General features: G+C 40.9%; 1 protein-coding gene across 2 annotated transcripts in view; it reads left to right on the top strand.

Moving 5' to 3' along the window:
• The window catches only part of CCDC80 (coiled-coil domain containing 80), a 36,498-nt gene extending 12,050 nt beyond the window's left edge, over positions 1-24,448 (top strand). For both annotated transcript variants that reach the window (XM_054713979.1, XM_008146597.3), the window contains 5 exons: positions 10,211-10,347; positions 12,471-12,619; positions 20,085-20,188; positions 22,674-22,754; positions 23,935-24,448. In XM_054713979.1, coding sequence (XP_054569954.1) covers positions 10,211-10,347; positions 12,471-12,619; positions 20,085-20,188; positions 22,674-22,754; positions 23,935-24,281 — 818 coding nt within the window. In that variant the 3' untranslated portion in view covers positions 24,282-24,448. The remainder of the gene's footprint in view (positions 1-10,210; positions 10,348-12,470; positions 12,620-20,084; positions 20,189-22,673; positions 22,755-23,934) is intronic.
• Positions 24,449-24,955: the final 507 nt, after the last annotated feature.

Consider the following 24,955-nt stretch of genomic DNA (forward strand, 5'->3'; position numbering starts at 1 on the left):
CCAAAGGAAAGTTAAAAGCGTCTTTCCCAATGTCCCACCCTAAACCATTGTGGATCAGTGATTTATCTGTGGATGTGCTGTGTGTGTGTGTGTGTGTTTGGCAGGGGGAACAACAACAACTAAATGTCCTTACCTTAACGGAAACAACAGGCATACAAACAGAAGACACCAAAGAAGTTGTGGAGTCAAACAAACCATTTCAAAAACACAGTCACTGCCTCTTTGTTATGTGAACATCTTGGGCCAAGCTACTTCCTAATTCTCAGCTTAAACATAGTTGTCTGTATTTCGAGTCTATGGTGAGGATTTAATAAGGCAATGTATGTAAATCGCCATCACATAATGAGCACTATTACTGTGGTCATCATCACCACCTTCGGTTCTGGCAGGCATCTGGAGATCAGTGAGTTGTCATAGGGAGTAGAGCACCTATAATTGAAATATACTTGTAATCGTTTTCTTCTGTTTACAGAATGTTGACAGTGAACTCTCACAACTGCTCTGCAAGGTTAGGCTGTATTACTTACTACTGGTGATAATACCCCAAAGGCACATGTTCAGGGGTTAACTGGGATTCAACCATTTGCTTCCTGGATTTTCAAATAGTAGCATGAGCCCTAACCGGTTTGGCTCAGTGGATAGAGCGTCAGCCTGTGGACTGAAGGGTCCCGGGTTCGATTCCGGTCAAGGGCATGTACCTTGGTTGCAGGCACATCCCCAGTAGGGGGTGTGCAGGAGGCAGCTGATCGATGTTTCTCTCTCATCGATGTTTCTAATTCTCTATCCCTCTCCTTTCCTCTCTGTAAAAAATCAATAAAATATATTTTTAAAAAAATAGTAGCATGAGCCAGTGAGCTCAATTACGACCCAGATGTCTGGAGAGGAAGTAGGTATTCAATCCAGTGCAGGAACGGGTTCTGGCTGGTGATGAAAATTCTTCTCCAGGTGTTCCCAATGTCAAATGTGTTAACCACCGACTCTCACACAAAGAATTCTCAAGTCTTATTTGAGGGGTGTTTGGGAAAATTATTATGTCTCCTACCTCATCCTCTATATGGTTCTGTTATAAGCATCTGGTGCTGCCTTGGCAAAATGTTAGTATTAATCCTGCTGTTTTCTAGACATCTGGATTGAATATGAACTGTAGAGGGACTGAGGTTTTCTTTTTTGCCCTATTAGAAGTCAGGTATTGTGATTTTGGGTGTTTGCCTGTCACTGAATGGCAGCTTGGACATGGTTTGGGGTGCTTTTATCTTGTTCCTCACTTAATTCCTGGAAGGCCTTTCTGTCTTTGTGTCATGTCCCAGGTTACCCTTATGGGAAAGGCCGTAGTACTTTCAGCCAAGACTGGGAGTCAGCCATGGGAAAGTAGGAATTGGCGTGCTTCATGGTCTCAGTGAACCAAACTCCAGCCTTGACCGATTTTCAGCTGGAAATCTATCAGATGGCCTTACTTTCCTTAAAAATAAATCAAGCACTCTGTACTCTTCCAGGCTTTTACTGGACCTAAAAAGCAGAGGCCCACATACAATTCCAGTGTGAGCTGTCCTCCCACCTGCTTCATCTTCTTAAATGTATGTGAACTATAGATGATAGACCTACGAATACCAGGAAACTTACCTGAAGATTTCAGGCATCAGCTTAACAAACTTATCCATGCTTGAGCAAATTCCAGTGCAGCATAAGCCCATTTGCTTTTGCCAGCCCAGAGTGTTATATAGGAGGGTTTAGAATGACCTAACACATAAAAGCATTCATAATTGCTAGTGGCATTTAAAATGTTGATGTAGGCGCTTGCTGGTTTGGCTCAGTGGGACTGAAGGGTCTTGAGTTCGATTCCAGTCAAGGGCACATGCCTGGGTTGTGGGCTTGATCTCCAGTAAGGGGTGTGCAGGAGGCAGCCGATCAATGATTCTCTCTCATCATTGATGTTTCTATCTCTCTCTCCCTCTTCCTTCCTCTCTGAAATCAATAAAAACATATTTTAAAAAATAAAATAAAATATCGATCCAGGATGGAATATGGAATTCATAGGTGAATTTCTTTTAAAAAAATCCCAAACTTTTCTGAGTATAAAAGAATACATTTCAGCATAAAATACTCTCTGATTTTGATCCTGTTGAAGAGAATTATTCTTTCAGGACAAGTTTCACAACCACCAGGATCCATAAAAATGCAGAAGTGCTGCTTTCCCTCAGGAGTACCTGAAAAATTGACCCTTTGCCCCAACTCCTCCTTTCATCACTGGTGACACAGTCTAGCAGCTGCCTTCTCTAGACCCTGTCACCCTGTGCTGGGAGGCAAGGCTGGGTGAGTAAGCAGATTTCCAGACACTGACTGCAGTGTCCTTCTCTGTTTATTTAGTCTTCAGATTATCAATCACTCTGTGCCCTAGAGGCTAGAGAGGCTGTCTCCTAACTTGTTTAGTCATCCCATTCCACTGCCCTCAGCTGCCTCTAGCATCCAGTGTATCAGTGTCAAGATCAGCCCCTGACAATCAAGAAGTGTAAAGTGCCCCATAAGTCAAATGCTTGAAGTGTTTGAAGAATGTGGTGCCGTCATCAGAGAAGGTATTATAAATATCAGGATTTTTAAAAGTGGGTCAATTTAACAGAGGTGCCTTGAAACTAAGTAAATTTTTTTGGTACCTGCTGACTCTATCAAGGTTCTTTTGATTTTTATTAAATTGTTTTAATGATACTTTTTTTTTTAAAATTCCAAACTCAGAGGTCATGAAAGGATATACACAGATAAGTCTTACACCCATTTCTGGCCCCTTTACTCTGTTACTCCTGCTCCCATAGGTATTTTTATGATTTCTTATTTGTTCTTTTAGTAGTCTTTGTGCAAATACAAATAAATATAAATACCCATATGCCCCTTCTTTTAATACAAAATATAGCATATTATGTATACTGTTCTACTTTTTTCAATTAAATATATTTCCTAGAGATCTTTCCTTTTGAATTTATAGAGATCTTTCACATTCTTTATTAAGCCATTGTGAGATTTATTCTACCATAGTTTATTTTAGTCCCCTTGTTGATAAACACTTGGATTTTTTAAAGTATTTTTTATAAACAATTTCACAATAAATAACCTCATACATTTGTCATTCTATGTATATGGGTATATCTTTACAGTAGATTTGTAGAAGTAGGATTGTTGGACCAAATGGAAAATGTATTTCATTTTGGTAGATAAGAACAGTATATCTTTTTGCAGTCCCATCAGCAATGTATAACAGTTTCTCCATGGAGTATATAGTCAAACTTGTGAAGGATTTTAGCCAATGTGTTATGTGAAAAATGATGTTGTAGTGTAGTGTTGGGTGGCATTTCTCTATTTATGAATATGACTGAACATCTTTTCATATAATTAAGCAGCATTTATATTTTATTTTTAGTGTCCTTTACCCATTTTTCTATTAGATTGGTACTAAAAACTCAGACTCTCAGCCCCCCTCCTCACTCCAAATACTGACTCAGTTGGGAAATGGGATCCAGGAGGAATTTCTTTTAAAAAAAATGATGCTCAAGTGATTCTGATTTGCAGCTAGGTTTGCTCTAGAGCAGAGGATTGGGTGTAGAAGGGAAGAGGGGGCTGGAAATGTAGGTTGGCGCCACATTTTAGAGGATTTCGAATACCTGGACAAAGAATCCAAGCTTTATTTGGTAAACTATGTGAAATCACTAAAGATGTTGGAATATATTTTTCAAATAAGTTATAAATAACTTTTAAGTTTTAGTAGAGTTAGTGTGCAGGATAGAAAAGTACCTGGCAGGACCCATTCTTCACATATAGGACAGGTTAGTCTATCCAGGGACCAAGTGAGAGCAGCAGCTTTGTGATCAGGAATGGCCAGGCTAGCCCCATCTATCACTGTAACCCAGTCACTCCTCCTTCAATGACTGATGGTAAGCAGGCAAACGACCACTCACGGAGTAAAATAGGAGCAAGCAGATCAACTACAAAGTCACTTGAATTGATCTGTTTCCAGTTAAAAGGAAGTAAATCCCATAGCTGGAGGCCAAGGTTATCCGAACTGAAATAACCTACCACTGACTGCTTGGCAATCCTGGCAATACTCTTGAGATAAAAGCAATTTAGCATCTGCTGGAGTCTTGCTCTCCAGATTTATCCAAAGTACAACAGAGAGACCTTTGGCTCCTACTGACTTCTTAAATAAAATAGTCATATTTTAAATGCCGTGTAAGTATGTTTCATTTACGTTATATGTTACCCCAGGACATTATTAAGGTCTGATGGTGAATAGTGCGGCATATGGAATGACATTTAAGAGACTGGAATGTCAAAGGAAAATAGAATTTACTACTCACAGGTTCCAGAGAGGAAGCTGCAGCAGGCCTCTCAGGGCCACAGGAGAAACACCAGGTTTTGGTGGGGAAGCAGAAGCAAGAGTGAGGAGAGCGTCCAGGCCAAGGTCTTAATTGGGGTTTCCATGGGAAAAAGCAAGGCAGGATAGGGTGAATAGTTTTACATTGGTTAGTGTGAATGATTTAGGGGGCTTTGGGCTGTAGGGTTGGCCCCTAGTTGCCTAGTACCTGCTTCTGGAATGATTAAGGCAGAGAAATATTGTCTCCTGGGTTCCATGGGCCAGAGAAAGGGGTGAGGGTTCTGGATTGGTTAGTTTGCATTTCAAAGCCTGGCTCCCTGGTTGGCCCTTTGCTATCTCTAAGAATTGGTTAGCCCAGAGAGGGACAGTTGCTCCCTATGCTTTTTAAGGTGTCAAACATGAGAATATACAGAAAAAAAAAAAAATATATATATATATATATATATATATATATATATATATATATATGATTAATTCAATTTTAAGACTTCATGCATGAAAACTAAAATTTTGAAAAAATGAATATATATAGTATGTTTTCTTAAATTGCATTGGATTGGTTGTGTTTGGGGCTCAAAAGATAAAGGAAAGTGTAAGGGTTTAATGGTGGGTTTTGTACACAGACCAGAATTGCTCAATTTCTTTGCTCTATCCCTCACTACCCTCTTTTTGCGTGTGGTATCTTTTTTAGGGGACATTTTCATGATTCCCAAATTTGTGTCAAGTGCCTGTGTGTGCCAGGCTACAAGAACTTAGAAGATGATCAAGACTCAGTTCCTATTGTTGAGGTGCTCCTATCTAGTAGGATGACAGATGTGTAAATATTGGTTACAATGAAAGGTGATAGGCATTATTACAGAAGAATGTAAAAACGTTATGAGTGCGCAGGTGAAGTAAAGACAAGTTACCCAGCTAATTAGGAGTTCCCATGTGAACAAGGGCAGGGTTAGCATCCCAGAAAGGGAAGGCATGTTTCTGGACACTGAAAATAGGGAGCTAAAGCATAATGTATGGAAGAAGAGTTAAGAGATAGTTAATAAGACAGGCTGAGTCCAGGATTTAAATGGCCTGTATGCTATGCCAAGGATATGGATTTTATCTCTGCTGCTAGTGTGTGTAACAATCACCCAGGAAACTTGTAAAAATGCAGTTTCCTGGGTCTCCCTCCTAGTGAGTCTGATCCCAGTGGTCTGGATTCAAGGATTGTAATTTTAATATGAACTCAAGGTGATTGTGATGAAGGTAGACAGTAGGTTATACTTTGAAAAAGTGCTAGAGGAGATAGGGAACTTCTAAAGCAATGGGAGGAACTAAAGTATTCCAGAGACATTGATGGCATGGCCTGCACTTAGGGATGGATGGGAGGGTGGGAGGAGGAGAAACCATGGATATTACAGAGAAGATGAAAACTTCAAACATAATTCCTGGGACAATTGGTATTTAACAAGTTGTAATTGACGCTGAATTTTTCTGCATGTCATTGCTATCTATGGTCAGACATAAAAAAGAAAATCCATAAAGAAATTTGCTATTACCTGAATTTGACCCTGACTTTTGGAGTTGGAATTATTAAGAGATGGGAAACCAGACAAATGTTCCACATGCAGGGCCAGTCCTTACCAGGACACAGCAGAGTTCACCCTCCCCCTGTCCCTTCTCAGTACTCTTAAGTCTGGGGCAGGCTGTGTGGAATGACCAAATTCCACCAAATGGGCTTGAATCTGTGAATCATTTCAACTGGATCAGAAGCAGATGGACAGTTAATGGAATGCTTCCCGACCAAATGTTTGCTTCTAAGCCATGCAACCCTTGACAAGGACTACAGAGCTTTGGCAAAACAAGAAGCTGCCAAATTTATGTTGCTTTCCCAGAGAACCTCTTGCTCACCCAGCCCTGATGTAGACGGAATGCAGACCATAGCAGAGAGCAGGCAGCTGGAGACAGGAGCTGGCCTCACATGTACCTTACTCAGAATTCAGCCAGAAGTGGACTCTGTCTTGCCACAGAGTTGCCACCACCCTAGTTGGATCCAGTGTCAATCAGTGCTTTTATTGCTTTTTGTTGGCAGATTCTCCTGCTCAACTCTAACATTCATTTGGGATGTAGATATTTCTGTAGTCTGGAAGTGCAGAATGGTTTATTTCTCATGCTCAGTCAAAACACTTCAGAAAATATTTTAGTTGAAAGGAGAAACCAGACCATGAGATTAGTTTCTTGCCACATCCTAGTAGAACAAAGTTTGCTTAAATCTTGGTCCCGGGTCCTTTCCATCCTGAGTGTGACATGTTTTGGTAAAGCAGGAAGAGCACTGGAAAGGAATGAGGTCATTTTATTTGAGTCCTAACCCTCACTCTGTTATTAACTAGCTTTGTGAATTTGAGCAATTTGCTCCCTCCCTGGGGTCTGTGACAGGTTGATTCCCTGGGAAACAGATTCTGAGACTTTGAGATTTGCATGCAGGAAGTTATGAGGAATATCCCCAGGAACAATACCAATGAGGGATGAGGGATACTAGATGACAAAGGGAAAATTTGAATTGTAATGAGGTTGGCCCATCAGAATTGTTCACTTTAAGGTAAAGATAACAGCTTTATATCTACAGTCCCCCTCCCCCCCACACACACTGCATCAACCATTGAATATGGGCTGTCCCCTAGTATGGGTGTAACTTAGAGCAAGGCAGCTATTTTTTAAGACGAGCACTTTTTAGAAGGACTCAGCTATTAACATTCACAGCAGACTTAGTCTGAAAGTAGGATCTGGACTGCACACTACAGCATGCACTACCTACTATTTCTTAGTTTCAACCTCAATAATGTGACTGAGTTGAAAATGTCCATATCAGTTATCTAGTGACACAATAAGGCTATGTAATAAAGACCCACACACCTCACTGGCATACACCATTAGATATTCATTTAGTTACAAGTTTGTAGGGTTTCACTGATCTGGACTTGGCTTGGCTAGACTTGCTCATGTATTTTCAGTCAGCTATAAGTTAGTTAGGTGGTTCTGCTGATCTTGGCTGGGCTTGCATAAAGGCTAGGTGTCAACTGGATGCCAGCTGATCTGGGATAGCCCTGGCTGGGATGAGACCAGAGTAACATGACTTGACTTATTCTCTAGAAGTCTGGTGTGGATATGTAATCATGGCAATGGTCGAGGCAAGAGCAATTCCAAATGTGCAAACTCACTTCTAACTCCTATTTGTGTTACTTGTGCTACCAAAGCAAGTCAGATGAGTTCAAAATCAAAAGGCAGGAGAGTTCAACCCATTCACCATAACAGGGAGCTGCAGTTACTAAGCAGAGTGCAGTAGGTACAGGGAGGGGTGGAGAATTGGGACCATTTTTAAAATCTGTTATAATCTCCAACTTCCTTCTGTCTCAGCCGCTCAATGGTTTTTGTGATTTTATCTGTTAGGTAAATGCTAACAGTCTACTTTTTATTCTGATTAGGAACTTGAACTCTGTTGAAGCATACTTATTTCTGAATCCAGCACCCAAAACAGAATCAGTTCAGGACACTAGAGACAAATATTTTGTTTAATGAACAAAAACAAAAATGAATGTGTGTTGGGAATTAAAAGTAGTAATTCTTAATTTCGAGATAAAATCTGGCTTGTAAAATCTTAGAATCAGAAAAGAAATTGTTAAGGGCATTTTGAAAATCAGTTTTAAAATTATCTTTTCCTTGTTATTAATTATTTCTAATCACAAAGTAAAATATGTTTCATGTTAAAATATAAATAATTATAGATATGCATAGAGTAAACAATGAAAATTTCTACCGTACCACTCCCCACTCTCCAGAGGCAACTGTAGGAGCAGAAAAATAATTTTCCTTCTATCCTTCCAAGTTCTTAAGTCCTGATAATCCAAGTAACTAGAGACTGATTAACAAGCTAAAATGACCAAACTTATTACTTATGTACATACAAGGGTTCCATATGAATATAGGATCCAGGGACAAACTGAGCAGGAGTGGTTTGAGACTTCAAAGTGCGGGAAAGCAATTTACATGAAGATGGTAAAGCAAACTTTTGACAAACAAACTTTTGTTGGGCCAACTTTAACAATGAGACCCAGAAAAGACTTTGATCAAAGAGGCCTAACTAGGTTCCTTCACATCCATCACACCCAGTTTATATTAAACTACATTTATCTGTGATGATATCTCCCTTCCTGGAGCAGGCCCTCTGTCTAAATTCTTCAGGGAGAAGGTAAAAGCTTCTCTTCCTGAGTGTTGTTTCTTAAAAATAACCAGCTTAAAATAGTCACTATCCCCAAAAAGGCATATTTTGGAGTGACAAATTCTGCTTCTCCTCGCAACCATTGTTAACAGCTGTATGTCCTGCTGGACCTTTTCCTGTGCATATTCACATGTGGATGTATTATCTTTTGTCTTGTTTCCTTTTAATGAAGAATAAAGTCATACTATACATTTTATTCTGCAACTAGGTTTTTTTACTCAATGAGATATAATAAATAAAAAACAACACAGATCTAGGAATTCTTTTAAATTGATTTATGTTTTATGAATGAGAGCAAAATGTGTATCTAAAAATAGTTTGTATGTATGAGGTATATTATTTTTCATTTTGTAGACAGCGTTTGGTCCTCATGTAGGTTCCATGCCTTTGGACCACCTCCATAAAGAACTGTATGATTTGGGAAGGAAAACAGGTTATTTCTTCTCTCATTTTGATGTACTTGGGAGAAATCAAGTTTCTTCTTTATATACTTTCAATGAAACTAATCAAATAAACAAAAGTGATCGTTAAATTATAATTGTCCCTTTAAAAAAGTAAATTCTAGAGTGATGGTCAGTGGTACTCAAGCTATATAACTTCAGTATCTGCAAAATGGTGGTTGTTTCTACTGCATTACAATTTATTGGGTTAGCAATGTTAATAAAAACTGATAGATTCTCTTCACTAACATATCTATTAATCACATATTTGTTAAGTTTAAATTTTTACATTTAAAAAAATACAGGGGCTTATTTTGCAGATAAAAATTCTAGTAGAGTTGAAGGAAGCACTGTGACTTGTATGGGAGAGAAGAAGTAAATAAAGCTATCCTATCATTTCCAAAATGCTTTTCAGACATAGGAGTTGCTGTTTTCATACTTCCTATTAACCCCGTGGCACCTTCAGGAACCATTCTGAATCATAATAATTTATTTTTAAGATTAATATTAAAAAATAGATAATGCTTAAAATTTTCACAAGTTCAGTAAACTATTCTTAAAATTATATTGATTTGGAAAATTTGGATTATGAACAGTTTGACTTTGTTCAAGTGCCTGGTGAACTTGATACTAGGCTTGAACATAGACTTTTCCTTTTTCTCTATAGCAATGATATGGTATACTGATTCCCAATATGATTGTATAATAAAAGGGAGAAACAGACCCAGATTTTAGACTTAAATAAATAAATAGCTAAAACTAAAATAAATTTTAAAATTAAGTAAAACTTAAAAGTACCTGGCCTACTTCCCTGGTGAGTTAGGGTGATGACTCATTCTGGGTGAGGTGGCAATCTTCTTGCAGGGATGACTCAGCAGTCTCTCATTTTGCTCCTAATGATTTACTTTAACCAAGGTGGGCAGAGATGGAGCTTGGTCATCTTTAGAAGAGCGATTTTCAAAATGAGTTTATTTATTCATTCATTTCTGTATTTATTTATTCACTTTGTAAATTTTTATTTAAACCAAATGTTAGTCGAATATGTGCAACTAATGAAAGCTGTTCTAATTAACTCTGGATGGAGGCCCAGAGCTTCTACCAATTTTTCTTTTGATTTCTATCTTGTCTCACCATATTAATTCACATTTCATTTGCTTTAAGATAATGAGAAACCCATGCAAGTGGTGGATGATGAGGACTTGGTAGACCAGCATCTCATCAGCGAACTGAGGAGAGAGTATGGAATGACCTATGATGACTTCTTCATGGTGCTAACAGACGTGGACCTCAGAGTCAAGGTATGGGTTCCTGATTTAGATAATGTGGTGCCATTCCTTACAACAGCAACTCTGAATTTTTTTGTCACTGAGTCTATTAGATATGAGTGAACACAAATTATTTTATAAATGGGAAAATTTTGAAATGGTCCAAATACTCCATGTTGGTCTATAGAATTTGTGTCCAGAAATGTGGTCTCTGAAAAAGACTGGGTTGGATGACCTCCTATGACCCACTTATTTGACTCAGACTAAATTCTTCTGTAACATCAATGTCTTGCATTCATTAGACACTTGTTGAATAGCCATGGTGTGCTAGGCCCTGGGGATAAAAGATAAAGAGTATTTGGCCTCTGCCTTCAAGACAACCAGATTTGACACAGGCCAACTTTGGAAGGGCCTACAAGTTTAACTCCTGTCCTCGAATATGGACAAGACACTAAGGTTTTATACCTACTTTGTTCATGTGCTTGGGGACAAAGGTTCTGAACTATGAAGAATCATTTTAAAAAATAACAAAAATAGCTAACTTTGCTGAGTGCTTTCCTTATGCCAGGCACTCACCTTAACTCTTGATGACCTTTATCTCAGATATCCTACATAATAAAAGGGTAATATGTAAATTACCATCACTCCGCTACACCCATGATTGGGCCAGTGGGAGGCGCAGGGGGCGGGACTCAGGGTGGCTGGGGTGGCCGATTGGGCGGGCGGGACGCTGAGCTTGCGTCGCCAGCGGCGGCACGAGCTCAGCGTCTGTGCCATGGCTGTGCTGCGGCACAGAAGGGGCCTCTGGGGCAACGAGCCCACGTCCTGCTGTGGACCATCAAAAGCGGGGAGCCAAAGTGGGGGAGCTGGCTGTCTGTCCACTCTGGCACCAGCAGACAGACAGCCAGCTCCCCCGCGATCGAAAGTGGGGAGCTGTGTGTCCGCTCCAGCACCAGCGGACCCCCCTGCCATCAAAAGCGGGGAGCAGACTACTAGCAGTGTCTGCGGAGCGTGCTAGGCTTTGCGGGGCAGTGGATATGGCCTGGATGGCAGGTTAGGCCTAGGGGACCCTACACATGCATGATTTAATCATGCACTGGGCCTCTAGCATAAAATAAATAACAAAATTACTTTTGTTTCACGGAGGAATAAACAGAGGTCCAGGTTAGTTAAGTATCTTGCACAAGTCACCCAGTTAGCATTGGACTTCATAGCCATACAGACTTGCTCCAGAGTCCACTGTCTTAACCATTCGAGTGTACATAAGTATATCATGCTTATGTGAAAATCATCAGGAAAAAGTCTGCCTGGGCTATCCGAATAGCTGATTCAACCTGCAGTATTTTTCTGGATCTAGAAAGAGGTTCCTGCATTAATTCTTCTTGTATTTGTGCAGCTGACCTCCAATCTTAGTTAATCCCTAAGGTTTCTGCCAGCTTTCACATCCTCTGGTTGACTTAATTTCCCACTGGGAGCCTATGTAGCTCCAGGCCATGTCCTTAATGTATGCTGCTTATGCTCAGCCAGCCCCCAAATCCATCTTAGGTTGCTGTTGAAAGTCCAGACAAGAATGATCCAGCAAATTTAATTTCATTATCCTTGAATTGTATCACAATTCTTTTCTGAGAATACATAAGGAAGCGGTCTAATTTTAAGTGATGGTCACTCAATAAAATAATCTCTGGGAATCATAAAGAGTTTATGCAGATTCCTAATGGCCAAATAATAGGTCCACTTCTGATAGACAATTACCCTTATTGCTCAGGTGGAACATTCTAACATGTTATTCCATTCCTGTGTTAGATATAGCATTTCTCACTTCCTCGCCAATTGTATAGTGAACAGGAACCAGTTTAGTCCCAGAGGTAGGGAAGTGAACGTAGGATATGTGTGGTGAAGGAGGCATGGACCCTTTCCAATAAAAGGAGTGCAGTTGAGAAGCAATCCTCATAAAAGGTAAGTGGCGGTTGTCTCATGGATTCGGAAGTTCATAACATCAGCAGAGGTACTATTACAGGAGAGAGTTTTTAAGCCACTGAGCTCTCCAGGCTCTGATTTTTTCAGAGTTCCCTTGAGTTCTCCTGGGTTCCCTATTCTCTGAGCAGAGGGAAGAAACACGCTTATACATTATATACTTTCTATTCTTTCTTAAACAGCAATACTATGAGGTGCCTATAGCAATGAAGTCTGTGTTTGATCTGATCGATACTTTCCAGTCCCGAATCAAAGACATGGAAAAACAGAAGAAGGAGGGCATTGTTTGCAAGGAAGACAAGAAGCAGTCACTGGAGAACTTCCTATCCAGGTACATCCCCTTTGGAGTCTCTGAGCAGTCAGGTGGGACTGTGTACTGGGTGAACTAATGAAAACGCCCAGGAAGCACAGAGCAGACGTGTGCAGACAGCGACCTTCCCTGGTGAAAGGTCTGTCTGCTTCCCAGCCCTCTGGCCACTGGGCTTCGTCTTGGCCTTGTCGGAAGTGGCTCTGGTCACAAGGCTGGCTGGGGGCAGCTGCAAGCTTGATTTAATGGCTTTGGATATAAATCTTTTCTGCTCCTTTTTTTGGGCACAAAATACAAAATTCTGCCCTGTGAGGGTTACTTTATTCAGTCAGTGAATTTGGAGGGCTTTGCATACAACAACTTTATTTTGCTTATTTATTTATTAGGCCCCTTCTAGTTTCAAACAGGATTTGGAACACTGTGCTTGATTTTCTGCTTCCTTCAAACTCTGCAGAGAAAACAAAAGCCCTACCAGGACCTCAGAAGGAGCAATCCTCTTGACCCAGCTCCCTGGTTCCCTGAGGAGAGCGGTTTATTGCAAATCATTGTAGAGAAGCTCTTTTCTGTACACACAGAAGAGAATGTAAAAAAAAAAAAATCTTCATGTCGTTCCTTCCCTTCCTGCATGTTGGGTAAAAATTCTATAGGGCCTTTGGGGCCCTAGGAGGTACAAAGCTGCACTGACTCCACCTACAACAAGTAGACTCACCCAAACTGAACTGTGTGCTGAGAGGCTCCTGAAATGGAGCAAGCCTTTGCTTGGCAGCTGGGTGTTAACTGTGTATCACTCCAGGCAGAACTTCCTTACTTGTATCTATAAAGCACCTTCTCCATAAGCGAGTCAGAGAATCAAGAATTCAATGATGTGTAAATGATAATCTGACTTCCTCTAGATTCAGGAAGCGTGGGCCTCTTAGGCGATAACCTCATGATGTGTAAGGAGCATAGGACTTATCATTCATCTAAGTTTTGGGTCTGCGATTTACTCACTATTTTGCCCCTATGTTTCTTAATTAAAAATCTCTCAGGGACAAATGAGAATAAAGACAGTAAGTAGTCCTGCACCCATCCCAAGGTTGCTGTGATCACTTACTGTATGCTCACCTCTGTGTCGAGCTCTTCACCTTCTTTTGTGGGTTTAGTCTTCACAACGATCCAGTGATCTAAATACTATGACTATTGTCATGTTGCAGATTAAACATCATGGAAATTAACTAACTTTCTCTCATCACTCAGCTAGTGTCAGCACTAGGACTCTGTGGCCCCAGGATAACCGGGCTACCAAAGTCCACATTCTTATCTAATACTCCTTTTGAAAATATGAAATGAATGATTTTTAGTCTTGAACCCAGAGGCCCAGAGTTTGAAGAGAAAGAAGATCATCCTAAAACCACAGGATTTCAGAGCTAAAAGGAATCTGAGGTTCTTCCTTCACCCAAATTTTCAGTGCAGTGCTAGTACCTGGAATGGAGATGGCAAGTGCATGCCTCCACAGGACCACTCAGTTCAGCCTTCATGCCACTCTCCTGGCTGAGAAAGGGCTCCACAGGCAAATGGCTTCTTGTTCAGTCCTAGGGCCACTGAAACATCAACTTCTGATCCCAGGTCATCCCTCTAGATGGCAGTGACTTAGAAGAAGAAGAATAAGAGCTTATGGTTATTCTCAGGGAGTTTTTTAAAAAGTATATTTTCCTTTTCTTTCCATTTCCCCCTTTTTTCCTTCCTTGTAGAAAAGATTCTTTACAAGTTTGCTTTTGATCTTAGTTCTCCCTTAAACATTTAAGTTAGACTTTTAAGTCTTATAATCTATATGTATATAAGCCTAATATGCAAATTGTCCCCTCGGGAGTTCAACTGAGAGACCGGGAGTTCGATCACTCGCTATGATGTGCACTGACCACCAGGGGGTAGCGTGGAATGAAGGAAGGCCCCAGCCAGCAGCCAGAAGACCCCAATCGGCCCTGATTGCTGGCCAGGCCTAGGACCCTACCTATTCACGAATTTTGTGCACCGGGCCTCTAGTTCTATTTATAACTTAGGAAATTTTACCTACAGTTTTAAGGGGCTTTGATAATGTTTGATATTGCTTAAAAACTCAGCTATCAAACAACATTATTTCAGACATTTCACATTTAATATATTTATTTTAATTGCTTGAAATAAACAAAGAATTTCTGAGAACTTAAATGACCCATAAGTTTAATAATTTAATCTTGTAAACACAGTGAATCTAAAGTTCTCTCATACGTTCCAATAACTGTGTACACTTAGTGAGATTTCCACTTAAAACCAGACATTTACACCTATTACTCAACTACACATTCTATTTCTGAATTTTAAGGATGTCATTTTATTAAGTCAAATTATCTTAAGTTTCACAAGAACATGAATTATATAAAGAAAACCAGGATCTTCTTAGAAATATACATTATTACGATGACTTTGATTCTTTGAAAATATTCTCTTTTTAAATCTAAATCAGGACAAAAAGATGCATACTTTCTGAACCACCCCAGTAAACTCAGGTTGCCCAACCTCTAAAACAGACAGTTACCCACTGATGTTATTTATAACCAAGGATTTGGGCCAGCTGTGACACTCTCAGCCGCAGATATCATGAGGTCTTCTTCTTACCATCCCCAGGCAGAATGTCTTTTTATAATCACTATGTGATGGGTTTTAAACCTGAAAAGGAAATCTGACATTATCTCAATTTTTTTCACTCACAATCTTGCAATGCTCATTCACGTTGGGCACTGATTTGAATTAGTCTTATCTTTGATTCTTAAGACTTGTACACACATTTTGCATCTAAAGTCTTTTGAACTGGATGGGGCCCTACAATATGTAATTACTAGAGGTCCAGTGCATGAAATTTGTGCATGGGGGTGGGGGGGGCTCCCCTCAGCCCAGCCTGTTCCCTCTCCAATCCGGGACCCTCTGGGGGATGTCCAACTGCCAGTTAAACTGGCAGTCAGACATCCCTCTTACAATCCTGGACCGCTGGCTCCTAATTGCTCACCTGCCTGCCTGCCTGGTTGCCCCAAACTGCCCCCCCTGACTGCCTGGTCACCCTTAACTGTCCGCCCCCCTGCCGGCCTGGTCACCCCCAACTGCCCCCCCCAGCCTAGTCACCCCTCACTGCCCTCTCCACCAGCCTAATTGCCCCCAACTGCCCACCCCTGCCAGCCTGGTTGGCCCCAACTGCACCCCCCCCACTGACCTGGTCACCCTTAACTGCCCCCCCCCCGCGCCAGCCTGGTCGCCTCTTACTGCGTCCCCCTGCTGGCCTGGTTGCCCCCAACTGCCTCACCCTGCCATCCTGGTTGCCCCCCAACCACCCCTCCCTGCTGGCCTGGTTGCCTCTCACGGCCCCCCGCTGGCCTGGTCACCCCATGCAGCCTGCTGTTCAGTCATTTGGTCGTCCCTCACTAACCCCCCTGCCAGCCTGGTTGCCCCACGCAGCCTGCAGTTCAGTCGTTTGGTTGTCCCTCACTAACCCCCCTGCTGGCCTGGTTGCCCCACGCAGCCTGCTTGTTCAGTTGTTTGGTCGTCCCTCAGTAACCCCCTTGCTGGCCTGGTCACCCCATGCAGCCTTCTTGTTCAGTCGTTTGGTCATCCCTCACTAACCCCCGTGCCAGCCTGGTCGTAGGCAGCCATCTTGTGAGGGCGTGAGGGTTAATTTGCACATTACCTCTTTATCATATAGGATATTTTCTTTTATTACTATTTCAGGAACGTACGTACATTTCTTATGGATATTCAGAATGGTATGACCATGATTTGGATGTTCTATGGTTATACATGACTGTGGTCACAACTTAGAAATCACTGTGCTAATCATTATCATTGGTCTTAAAAATTAAAGTTCAATAGTATATTACTTAAAGGCATGAGAAAGACAGCCCAGAGTTTAATTTCTGCTTTCTCCACTTATTAGTTGTGTGATCTTGGACTGATTATTTAACCTCTTGTGTTTTCATTTTCTCATTTAAAAATGGGGTAATAAGATTATTATTATTAAGATTGTTTTAAAAAGTAAATTCAATACTAAAGGTAATGATGGTCCAGAATCTAACACAAAGTGAATAATCAATAAATGCAAGCTATTATTAGTATTAGGGCCAGTTAGTTAGCTCCTAGTTAGAGAATTCTGTCATTAAGAGAGAGATGAGGAGAGGTGAGAAAAGGAGATTCAGCAAATACCTCAGGATTAAAACCCAGGCAAAGAGAACTGAAAAAAAAAATTTTTTTAACTAAAAGTTATATAAATAAATCAGTATCCAAATGGGAATTTTCCTTCAGATTTGCTGAGTTGTTGGTGGGTCTATAAAGCCTGGTTTCAGCTGACCAGACTCTAAGCCAGTCTAACCTTTAGCGACACTCATTTGGTTCAGTCTATAATTACTTTTCTCTGACACAGAAGCCCCAAAGAGTGGGCGAATGCACACTAATTTTGGTTAAGAGAAGCAAACACATCCATAGCTCATATAATTTTTATTTACTGAGAAGCTAAAGTGACAGAAAAACAAGTTGTCGGGAATAAGGATCTGGATCACACACACACATCTCTTGTTACATCCTATGGGTGTTATTTCCTTCAGTGTCGAGAGCTGGGGGCTTTTATCTTCCTGTGAAGGGCTTTGGGAGAACAGAAATCATTCCTTAGGGGAAATGACCTTCTCTTGGTGTGTCTGGGGCACGGAGTCTCAGACCCCATCCCTCTGCAATCAGGACAGCCGACAGCAGTGCACACAGGTAAACAAGTCAAAATATACCTCACCCAAAATAGCTCCCTGCAGGATACCTTAGGCTCTGTGTGAGGCCAGGGAGGCTGGCCTGGTTTGGATGCTGGCTGGGGGGCCAGCGCTGATCTGGCGTGTCTCCTAAGGAAGCAGGGAAAGTGCAGGAGACCATGCTTGTGATCCGACAGCAATCACTGGTCCTTTTCCCAGGAAACTTTGGACCGTCTCAGATGCTCCTCTCTGCTCCTCCATGCCAAACACATTCATCTCCCTATCCTCAGTGGAGATTTTAGTTTTTCTTTCCCTTTGAAGAAAAACAAGCAGAGGAAGCGAATGTAATGTCACAGCAAGCAGTTCTTGGCGAGTCTTGCTCCAGGCATCTATTCAGAGGTTGTATTTCATCAGACTATCATTTTCTCTCATTCACCCAAACCACTATTCCCCCAAGAGGCCATTTTCTTTGGGTTGAAAATTCTCATGTTCACTCTGAGGCTAGAAGGGGCACAGGGAGAGAAGCGATGAATAAAATAAGCCGGCTTCCAGCTCAGTGAGTACACTCACAGCCCACAGTTGCCTGCACTGGAGGCAGAAAGCAAAACCCCTTCTCCGGTGAAGGCGGAATTTGAGACAACTCCATACTGTTGCCCCTTGGCTGCATACGCTCTGCTCGCGCTCTCTCCCTCCTACCCTCTCAGGGACCCTGGCAGCACCAGCCAAGCAGCAGGATCACTGAGGGTGGTAGATGAGGGATACCAAGGCCTGGGAGCCAGATAAATCTGTTTTTTTTACGACCACCTCTTAGTAGGTAGGCAAGTTACTTCTCTCCTCTAAGCTTCATGTTGTCATCAGTAAAATGGAGACAATACGTTGTGTGCTCACTGGGCTCTAACAGGAAACACATATGCTGTAGATGCAAGTGAGCTGTAAAATGATACAAACACAAGGGTTAGATCAGTTATCATATGGGCAGTGTGATAGACAATGTCCAAGGCCTGTTAATGGGCACACTTCGACATCTAGGAGCCTGCAGGTGAAGACACTATCTATACCCATGTCATCACATGGGTAACTTACATTCCTGAGCTCTGGTTTAACTCTTATAACACCTCTTTGAAGTAGATGCTATTTTTGATTCTAGAGATAAGGAAAAACTGAGACTTAGATGAATTGAGAGACATACTTCAGGGACCACCAAAGTAGCAGTGGAAATGTTTCCTGGCTACAGGACAAACGCTTTTTCCCCTATCTACTGTGTTGGAGCTATAATAGCAGAAACAAGTTTACTCTCCTATATAATAAGAGGGTAATATGCAAATTGACCCTAAGGGCAGAACAACCAGGAACAACTGGTCGCTATAACACGCACTGACCACCAGGGGGCAGATGCTCAACATAGGAGCTGCCCCCTGGTGGTCAGTGTGCTTCCACAGGGGGAGTGCTGCTCAGCCAGAAGCCGGCTCATGGCTGGCCAGTGCAGCGGTGGTGGTGGGAGCCTCTCCTGCCTCTGTGGCAGCACTAAGGATGTCCGACTAATGGCTTAGGCCTGCTCCCCATGGTGAGCGGGCCTAAGCAGTTAGTCGAACATCCCCTGAGGGCTCCTGGGCTGCCATAGGGATGTCTGACTGCCAGCTTAGACCCGATCCCCCAGGGAACAGGCCTAAGCCGTCAGTCAGACATCCCCTGAGGAGCCCCAGACTGAGAGAGGGCACAGGCTGATCTGAGGGACCCCCCACCCCCGAGTGCACTAATTTTCATGCACCAGGCCTCTAGTATATTCTAAAATCCTGTGGCTATAGGTTTAGTCCTATTCTAGTTCATAGGGGTACTTTATAAGTATTAGTTCTTACTAAGGGGATAGGGTACATTTTAGAACTTGTGCTTGCCTCTGGAGAAACCATTAGCTACTGAGGAAGGTAAATAGAACTTTATTTTGCCAGGAATTCTCCTTGACCCTTTGAGCCACTTTCCCATTTTCCTTCTTCCTGTCACCTACTTAAAATTCAGTTCTCTTTTCCTATTCTATTTTCTGTACATATAATTATTTCTTAACCCCCCTCCAAGCCCTTTGGGAACTCTACTTGAACTTGAATTTTCCTCAGTCCCCTTCTGATTCCTTTCTAAAAAATTTTTATTATTGTGAGTATTACAGATGTCCCAATTTTTTCCCCATTACCCCTCTCTACCCAGTTCCTGCCCCACCCCAATCCTTTATCACCCTGTTCTCTGTGTCCATGGGCAATGCATATATGCAATGTAAGTTCTTTGATTAATCTCTTCCTGCTCCCCTTCCCTGCTTCCCTCTGAGATTCATCAGTCTGTTCCATGTTTCCATGCCACTAGTTCTATTTTATTTGTCAGTTTATTTTGTTCATTAGATTCCACATATAAGTGAGATTAGATCCCTTATTTCTGTTGCTACAATAGGACATACAATTTTGATCAGCCTCCATTGCATCTGAGAGCTGTATCTCTTCCTAAGTGACCTCATCAGGCATGGTGGCCAAACTCATGCCTGACATACCATGCAAATGCCAAAGTAGGCAGACTGTGAAGTTACAACAGAAAAAGTGCAAGAAATGTGCAAAGGCAGTTGAATGGCTTTGAGGAGCTATGGGACGTTTCTGAGAGTCAGTGCTTTTTGTTCTGGGAATAGAAAAATACCAGCAGCCAAAGTTACCCTGCTTCCTTACACTATAGCCTCTATTGTTCGAAGCAATCATTGTGGCCTTCTGCTTCTTTTCCAGATTCCGATGGAGGAGGCGGTTGCTGGTGATCTCTGCTCCTAATGATGAAGACTGGGCCTATTCACAGCAGCTCTCGGCCCTCAGTGGTCAGGCATGCAATTTCGGTGAGTGGGAAGCCTCGTCATCTCTGCCTTCCCACACCACTCTCTTCCTGCTCAACTCTAAAATGAAACATAGAAGCTTAGCTCATTCAAATGTTCCCCAGTCCAGACTGTAGATTCCCAGACACTTACTCAGTTATATTGAGTATAAAGTTGCTTTCAGACTGGAGCCTTAGTCAACTGGGATCTATTTTTTTTTTCTCTCAATATTCTCCCCTCTCAGATTCTTCATGAAAATACCTGCTGCTTTACTGTCAGTGATCTGTATTATGTCATATATATGTCTCAAGACCATATCTATCATCATTTACCTAAGTTATGATACTCATCATTTACTTAGGTAATTCTGGATACTTCACAAATTAAATGTCTTTTGTACAACAGGAATGGTGTTAGAATGAATGTATTAATTGAAGCACATTATGCTAATTTGCCATTCCTTTAAAAGGGCACCAAGAGATCTGTTAAACAGAACCTTATTTTTAAGACAAGCAGGTAATAGAGAACTTTTTTTTGTAGTAAACTGCCCACTGTTTTGAAAATTAATGCTTGTGTGTGTGTGTTTTTACCAAACATTATTGTTCTAGTGATCTGATACAGCTAATATCATTTTGAATGTGGATATTTAGAAAGGAAAATGCATAGTACATAGAACCACGGAGATAATGGCAATTCCAAAAGTGGAAATCCCAACTGAAGTCTCATTTAAGATATAACTCTGCTGAGGATGAATTTTTGAGAGTCCTGGGTGTTGGGAAGTAGCAGGGGCCACTGTTTAAAAAAAAAAATTATTATTGGAATCAGCATTATTTTTATACTTCTGTTAGGAAGGAAAATCATTTGTTATACAACTGTACTTGATTTATCAAAGGGGAGGGGGTGAGTTTTATAAAGCACCAACAGAGCCTGGATCCTTGCTATGTACCAGTAACTGTAAATTATAAATATATTTCAGTTTTTATTTATGCTCCTTTTATCACAGTTAAAATTTAAGACTTTATATCAACATATATAAGATTTGATTGTGATACTATTCTTAAGCATATTTTAAATTATTTATAGCTACCAACAGTGCTAGAAAGCAGAAGTTCCTGGAGTAGTTAATGACCCTTCACAATAAGAATATAAATAAAATCATGACTTGTTAATTTTCTAAAGACATCTTTGCTGCAGCTATTAGGTGATGCTGGTTGTTTTTTTTGTTTGTTTGTTTGTTTGTTAATCCTCCACCCTAGGATATTTTTCCATTGATTTTTAGAGAGTGGAAAGGAGGGGAAGAGAGAGAGAGAGAGAGAGAAGCATTGATGTGTGAGAGACTCATCAATTGGTTGCCTCCCGCACGCACCCTGTCCGGGTGGCGTCGGGGATGGAGCCTGCAACCTAGGTGTGTGTCCTTCAATGGAATCGAACCCAGGACCCTTCAGTCCGAGGGCCAGTGCTCTATCCACTGAGCCAAACCGGCTAGTGTTTTTAATCTCTGCACATAGAGCCTAAGTCACATTACTGTAGGCAAACTCTTGTTTACAATATACAGGAAATGTGAACAACTCATGAATAAATTCATGATCTTCCCTTTTGGGAAACACAAGTCAACAGAATGTTTTATTTCTCCGAGAAGAGTAAAGACCACAAAAACTTTTTTGAAATAATATTTTGCTTTAAGCTCCTCCTTAAAAGAGACCTCCCAAAGCTGCTTTCAATTTTCTCCCCTGGACAATAAACACCAACATTTATATCATTAATCCCAAGTTATTACGCTGACTAGGCTGGAAACTTGTCTAAGCCATGAGATCTTGAGAGAATGAATTGTCAGCCCCCTTGCCCTCCTGTTTCTTTCTCCTGAATCCCTCCATGTGTGCTTCATCTTCAAAAGAATTCCAGCGAGCTGCCAAGGCATGACCTCTCCTTCCTGAGACTTTAGCTGAGGGTGGGAAGCAGACTGTGCTTGCCTAAGTGTGACCTACCCTTTGAATCCTCAAAATAAGTGATAAGAACCTGCCTTTTAAGCCACAAATTTTATTCGGGGAAGCCAGAATTATTTCTTTAACAATCACAATGGATAAGGTCTCCAGTCTTTTTTCTGAAAGCAATCTATGTAAGTTTATGTGACTTTTTTCAGAACACTAATCAGTTTAGATCATCTTAGATATTTTAATGTTCCGATGACTTTATTTTCATTTTGTCATTTAATAAAGTCAGAATCACAGTTTTAGAGCAAATTCTTCTATTTTAATATACAAAAACAACACCACCCCCCCAAAGCAAACAACATCTGATGCTGTTAATTCCCCAAATCTACAATTGTAGAAGTATTTAAGTATTTTCTTATGGAATAACTTAAAAATAGATTATTCTACCTAATCAGGTTATGTTCTATTTTCTTTTTAAACTTAGAGATTTTAATGGTCAGACATTGGTGTTTGGAATTAAAAGATAACTTAGAGTCCTTTCCCCTAATTCTATGGCTTTTTTTTTTTTTTCCTCTCAGGTCTGCGCCACATAACCATTCTGAAGCTTTTAGGCATTGGAGAAGAAATTGGGGGAGTCTTAGAACTATTCCCGATTAATGGTACAGTGTTGTTATTTTATAATAATTAAATTATATTAAATTTTATGCTAACAGTGGGTATACCTCTAAACCTTAGTGTCGGCAAACTCATTAGGCAACAGAGCCAAATATCAACAGTACGATTGAAATTTCTTTTGAGAGCCAAATTTTTTAAACTTAAACTTCTTCTAATGCCACTTCTTCAAAATAGACTCGCCCAGGCTGTGGTATTTTGTGGAAGAGCCACACTCAAGGGGCCAAAGAGCCGCATGTGGCTCGCAAGCCGCAGTTTGCCGACCACGGCTCTAAGGTATACCCCACCTGCTTTGCACAGAAGGATGTGTGTGTGTGTCTGCGCGCGCGCACGTGCAGGTGCGTGCCCACACAGTATGTGTGTAGAGGAAGGAGAAGTGGAGTGAAAAAACTAACAGTGTTTTCAATGTAAAATTACTCATAAATTATAGTAAAAATATTTACTTTATTAACTAGTAATATTTGACTGGTTTACAAAGCATTTTCATCTATGTTATCTCATTTAATTCTCACGATGGTACTGTGAGGCCCATAGATTATATCTTAATGATTCCCTTTCAACAGATAAAGATATACTAGTATACTAAAAGGCTCCAAGAAGCTAAAAGACAATGACTAGCGATCAAAGATTTCAGAAGGCATATCCAGTCCTTCCTTCCAAGATCAGGCTCTTTACATGAGAAAATGTATATGAAATCCAGGCACAATGCTGGACAGTGTCAATAATCACAGTTGTTCAAATACATTTACCCAGTGCTTACGTGATTGGTGTTCTTCACCTTTGACAATAAAATAAGCTTTTTTAAAATACAGACAACAGCATCAAAAGAAAAACTGTAATTGCAAAGAACTAACTAAGCTAATTGGAAATAAACTTAGAAATGCAAACAATATAATCTCTGTTAATGACAAATCTTAAATTGATCTTGCAAGGATTAAATTAAGGGGCTGGTTTTATATGTTTAACATTCCTATAGAGGGGACATCATGTGCACAGCAGGGACATTTAATTTCTACTAGGAAAAAAACAGCAAACTTCTTTAATTGGATCTTGAGCTAAAGAGAATAGATCATGGGTCCTTTCTTCATTCTCACTGTGATTTCTTCTCACTTTGTTTTCCTGAGTGCTCTCTTTAATCCACTAACAATTTTTCTAATTCTATTCTAGGGAGCTCTGTTGTTGAGAGAGAAGATGTACCAGCCCATTTGGTGAAAGACATACGTAACTATTTTCAAGTGAGCCCTGAGTACTTCTCCATGCTTCTAGTTGGAAAAGATGGAAATGTAAAATCCTGGTATCCTTCCCCAATGTGGTCCATGGTGATCGTGTACGATTTAATTGATTCAATGCAACTCCGGAGACAGGAAATGGCCATTCAGCAGTCACTGGGGATGCGCTGCCCAGAAGATGAGTATGCAGGCTACGGTTACCATAGTTACCACCAAGGATACCAGGATGGTTACCAGGACGACTACCGTCACCATGAGAGCTACCACCATGGATACCCTTATTGAACAGAAAAATGTAACCTTAGCCCCAGTCAGTTTCCCCTTCATCTGTTAAAGCCACATGTGGCCAGCTACGTAAAGGAGTTCTGCCTACATTCCACACTGCCCACTACGTTCCCTTCCTTTTTCTTTCTGTGTTCTTCCAAGATTAAATAATAGCAAACCTTGGCCTACTCATGAGTTGTTATTGAAGCCTTCAGTCATAAAGGCACTTGAAATAAGTATTTGTTTTTCTAACTGGAGGGGATCTGGTGCTGAAAAATGGTTACTGAAAATGGATATTTTACTTCTCTTACATGATGGACATGATTTGGAATACAAAATTCTATAGAATAAGTAATTATGTCTGTCTTCTACTTTTTTTAGTGTTCGCTGGTAAGTGCAAACTGTGATCAAGGACATTAAAGATCACAGCGCATATTTTCAGGATACATCTGAACAACTGGGGCAGACAGAAGAGATAGTTTCTTAACCTTTTTTGAAATGTCCATCAAGAAACGATTAAAATGGCTCTGCTTTCTTCATGGTGTTATTTTCTTTCATGAAGCTTGATACCACAGGAGTCCATTGATACTGGCTACCAAGCCAGAGAAAGCACCTAAACCAGCCTTTCTATTATAGCCACCTCCCGCTCTGTTGATGTTATCTTGAGTTTGAGATGGGGCAGGGAAGAGGAATCC

Source organism: Eptesicus fuscus, chromosome 3 (assembly GCF_027574615.1).
Source record: "Eptesicus fuscus isolate TK198812 chromosome 3, DD_ASM_mEF_20220401, whole genome shotgun sequence".
Lineage (NCBI taxonomy): Eukaryota > Metazoa > Chordata > Mammalia > Chiroptera > Vespertilionidae > Eptesicus > Eptesicus fuscus.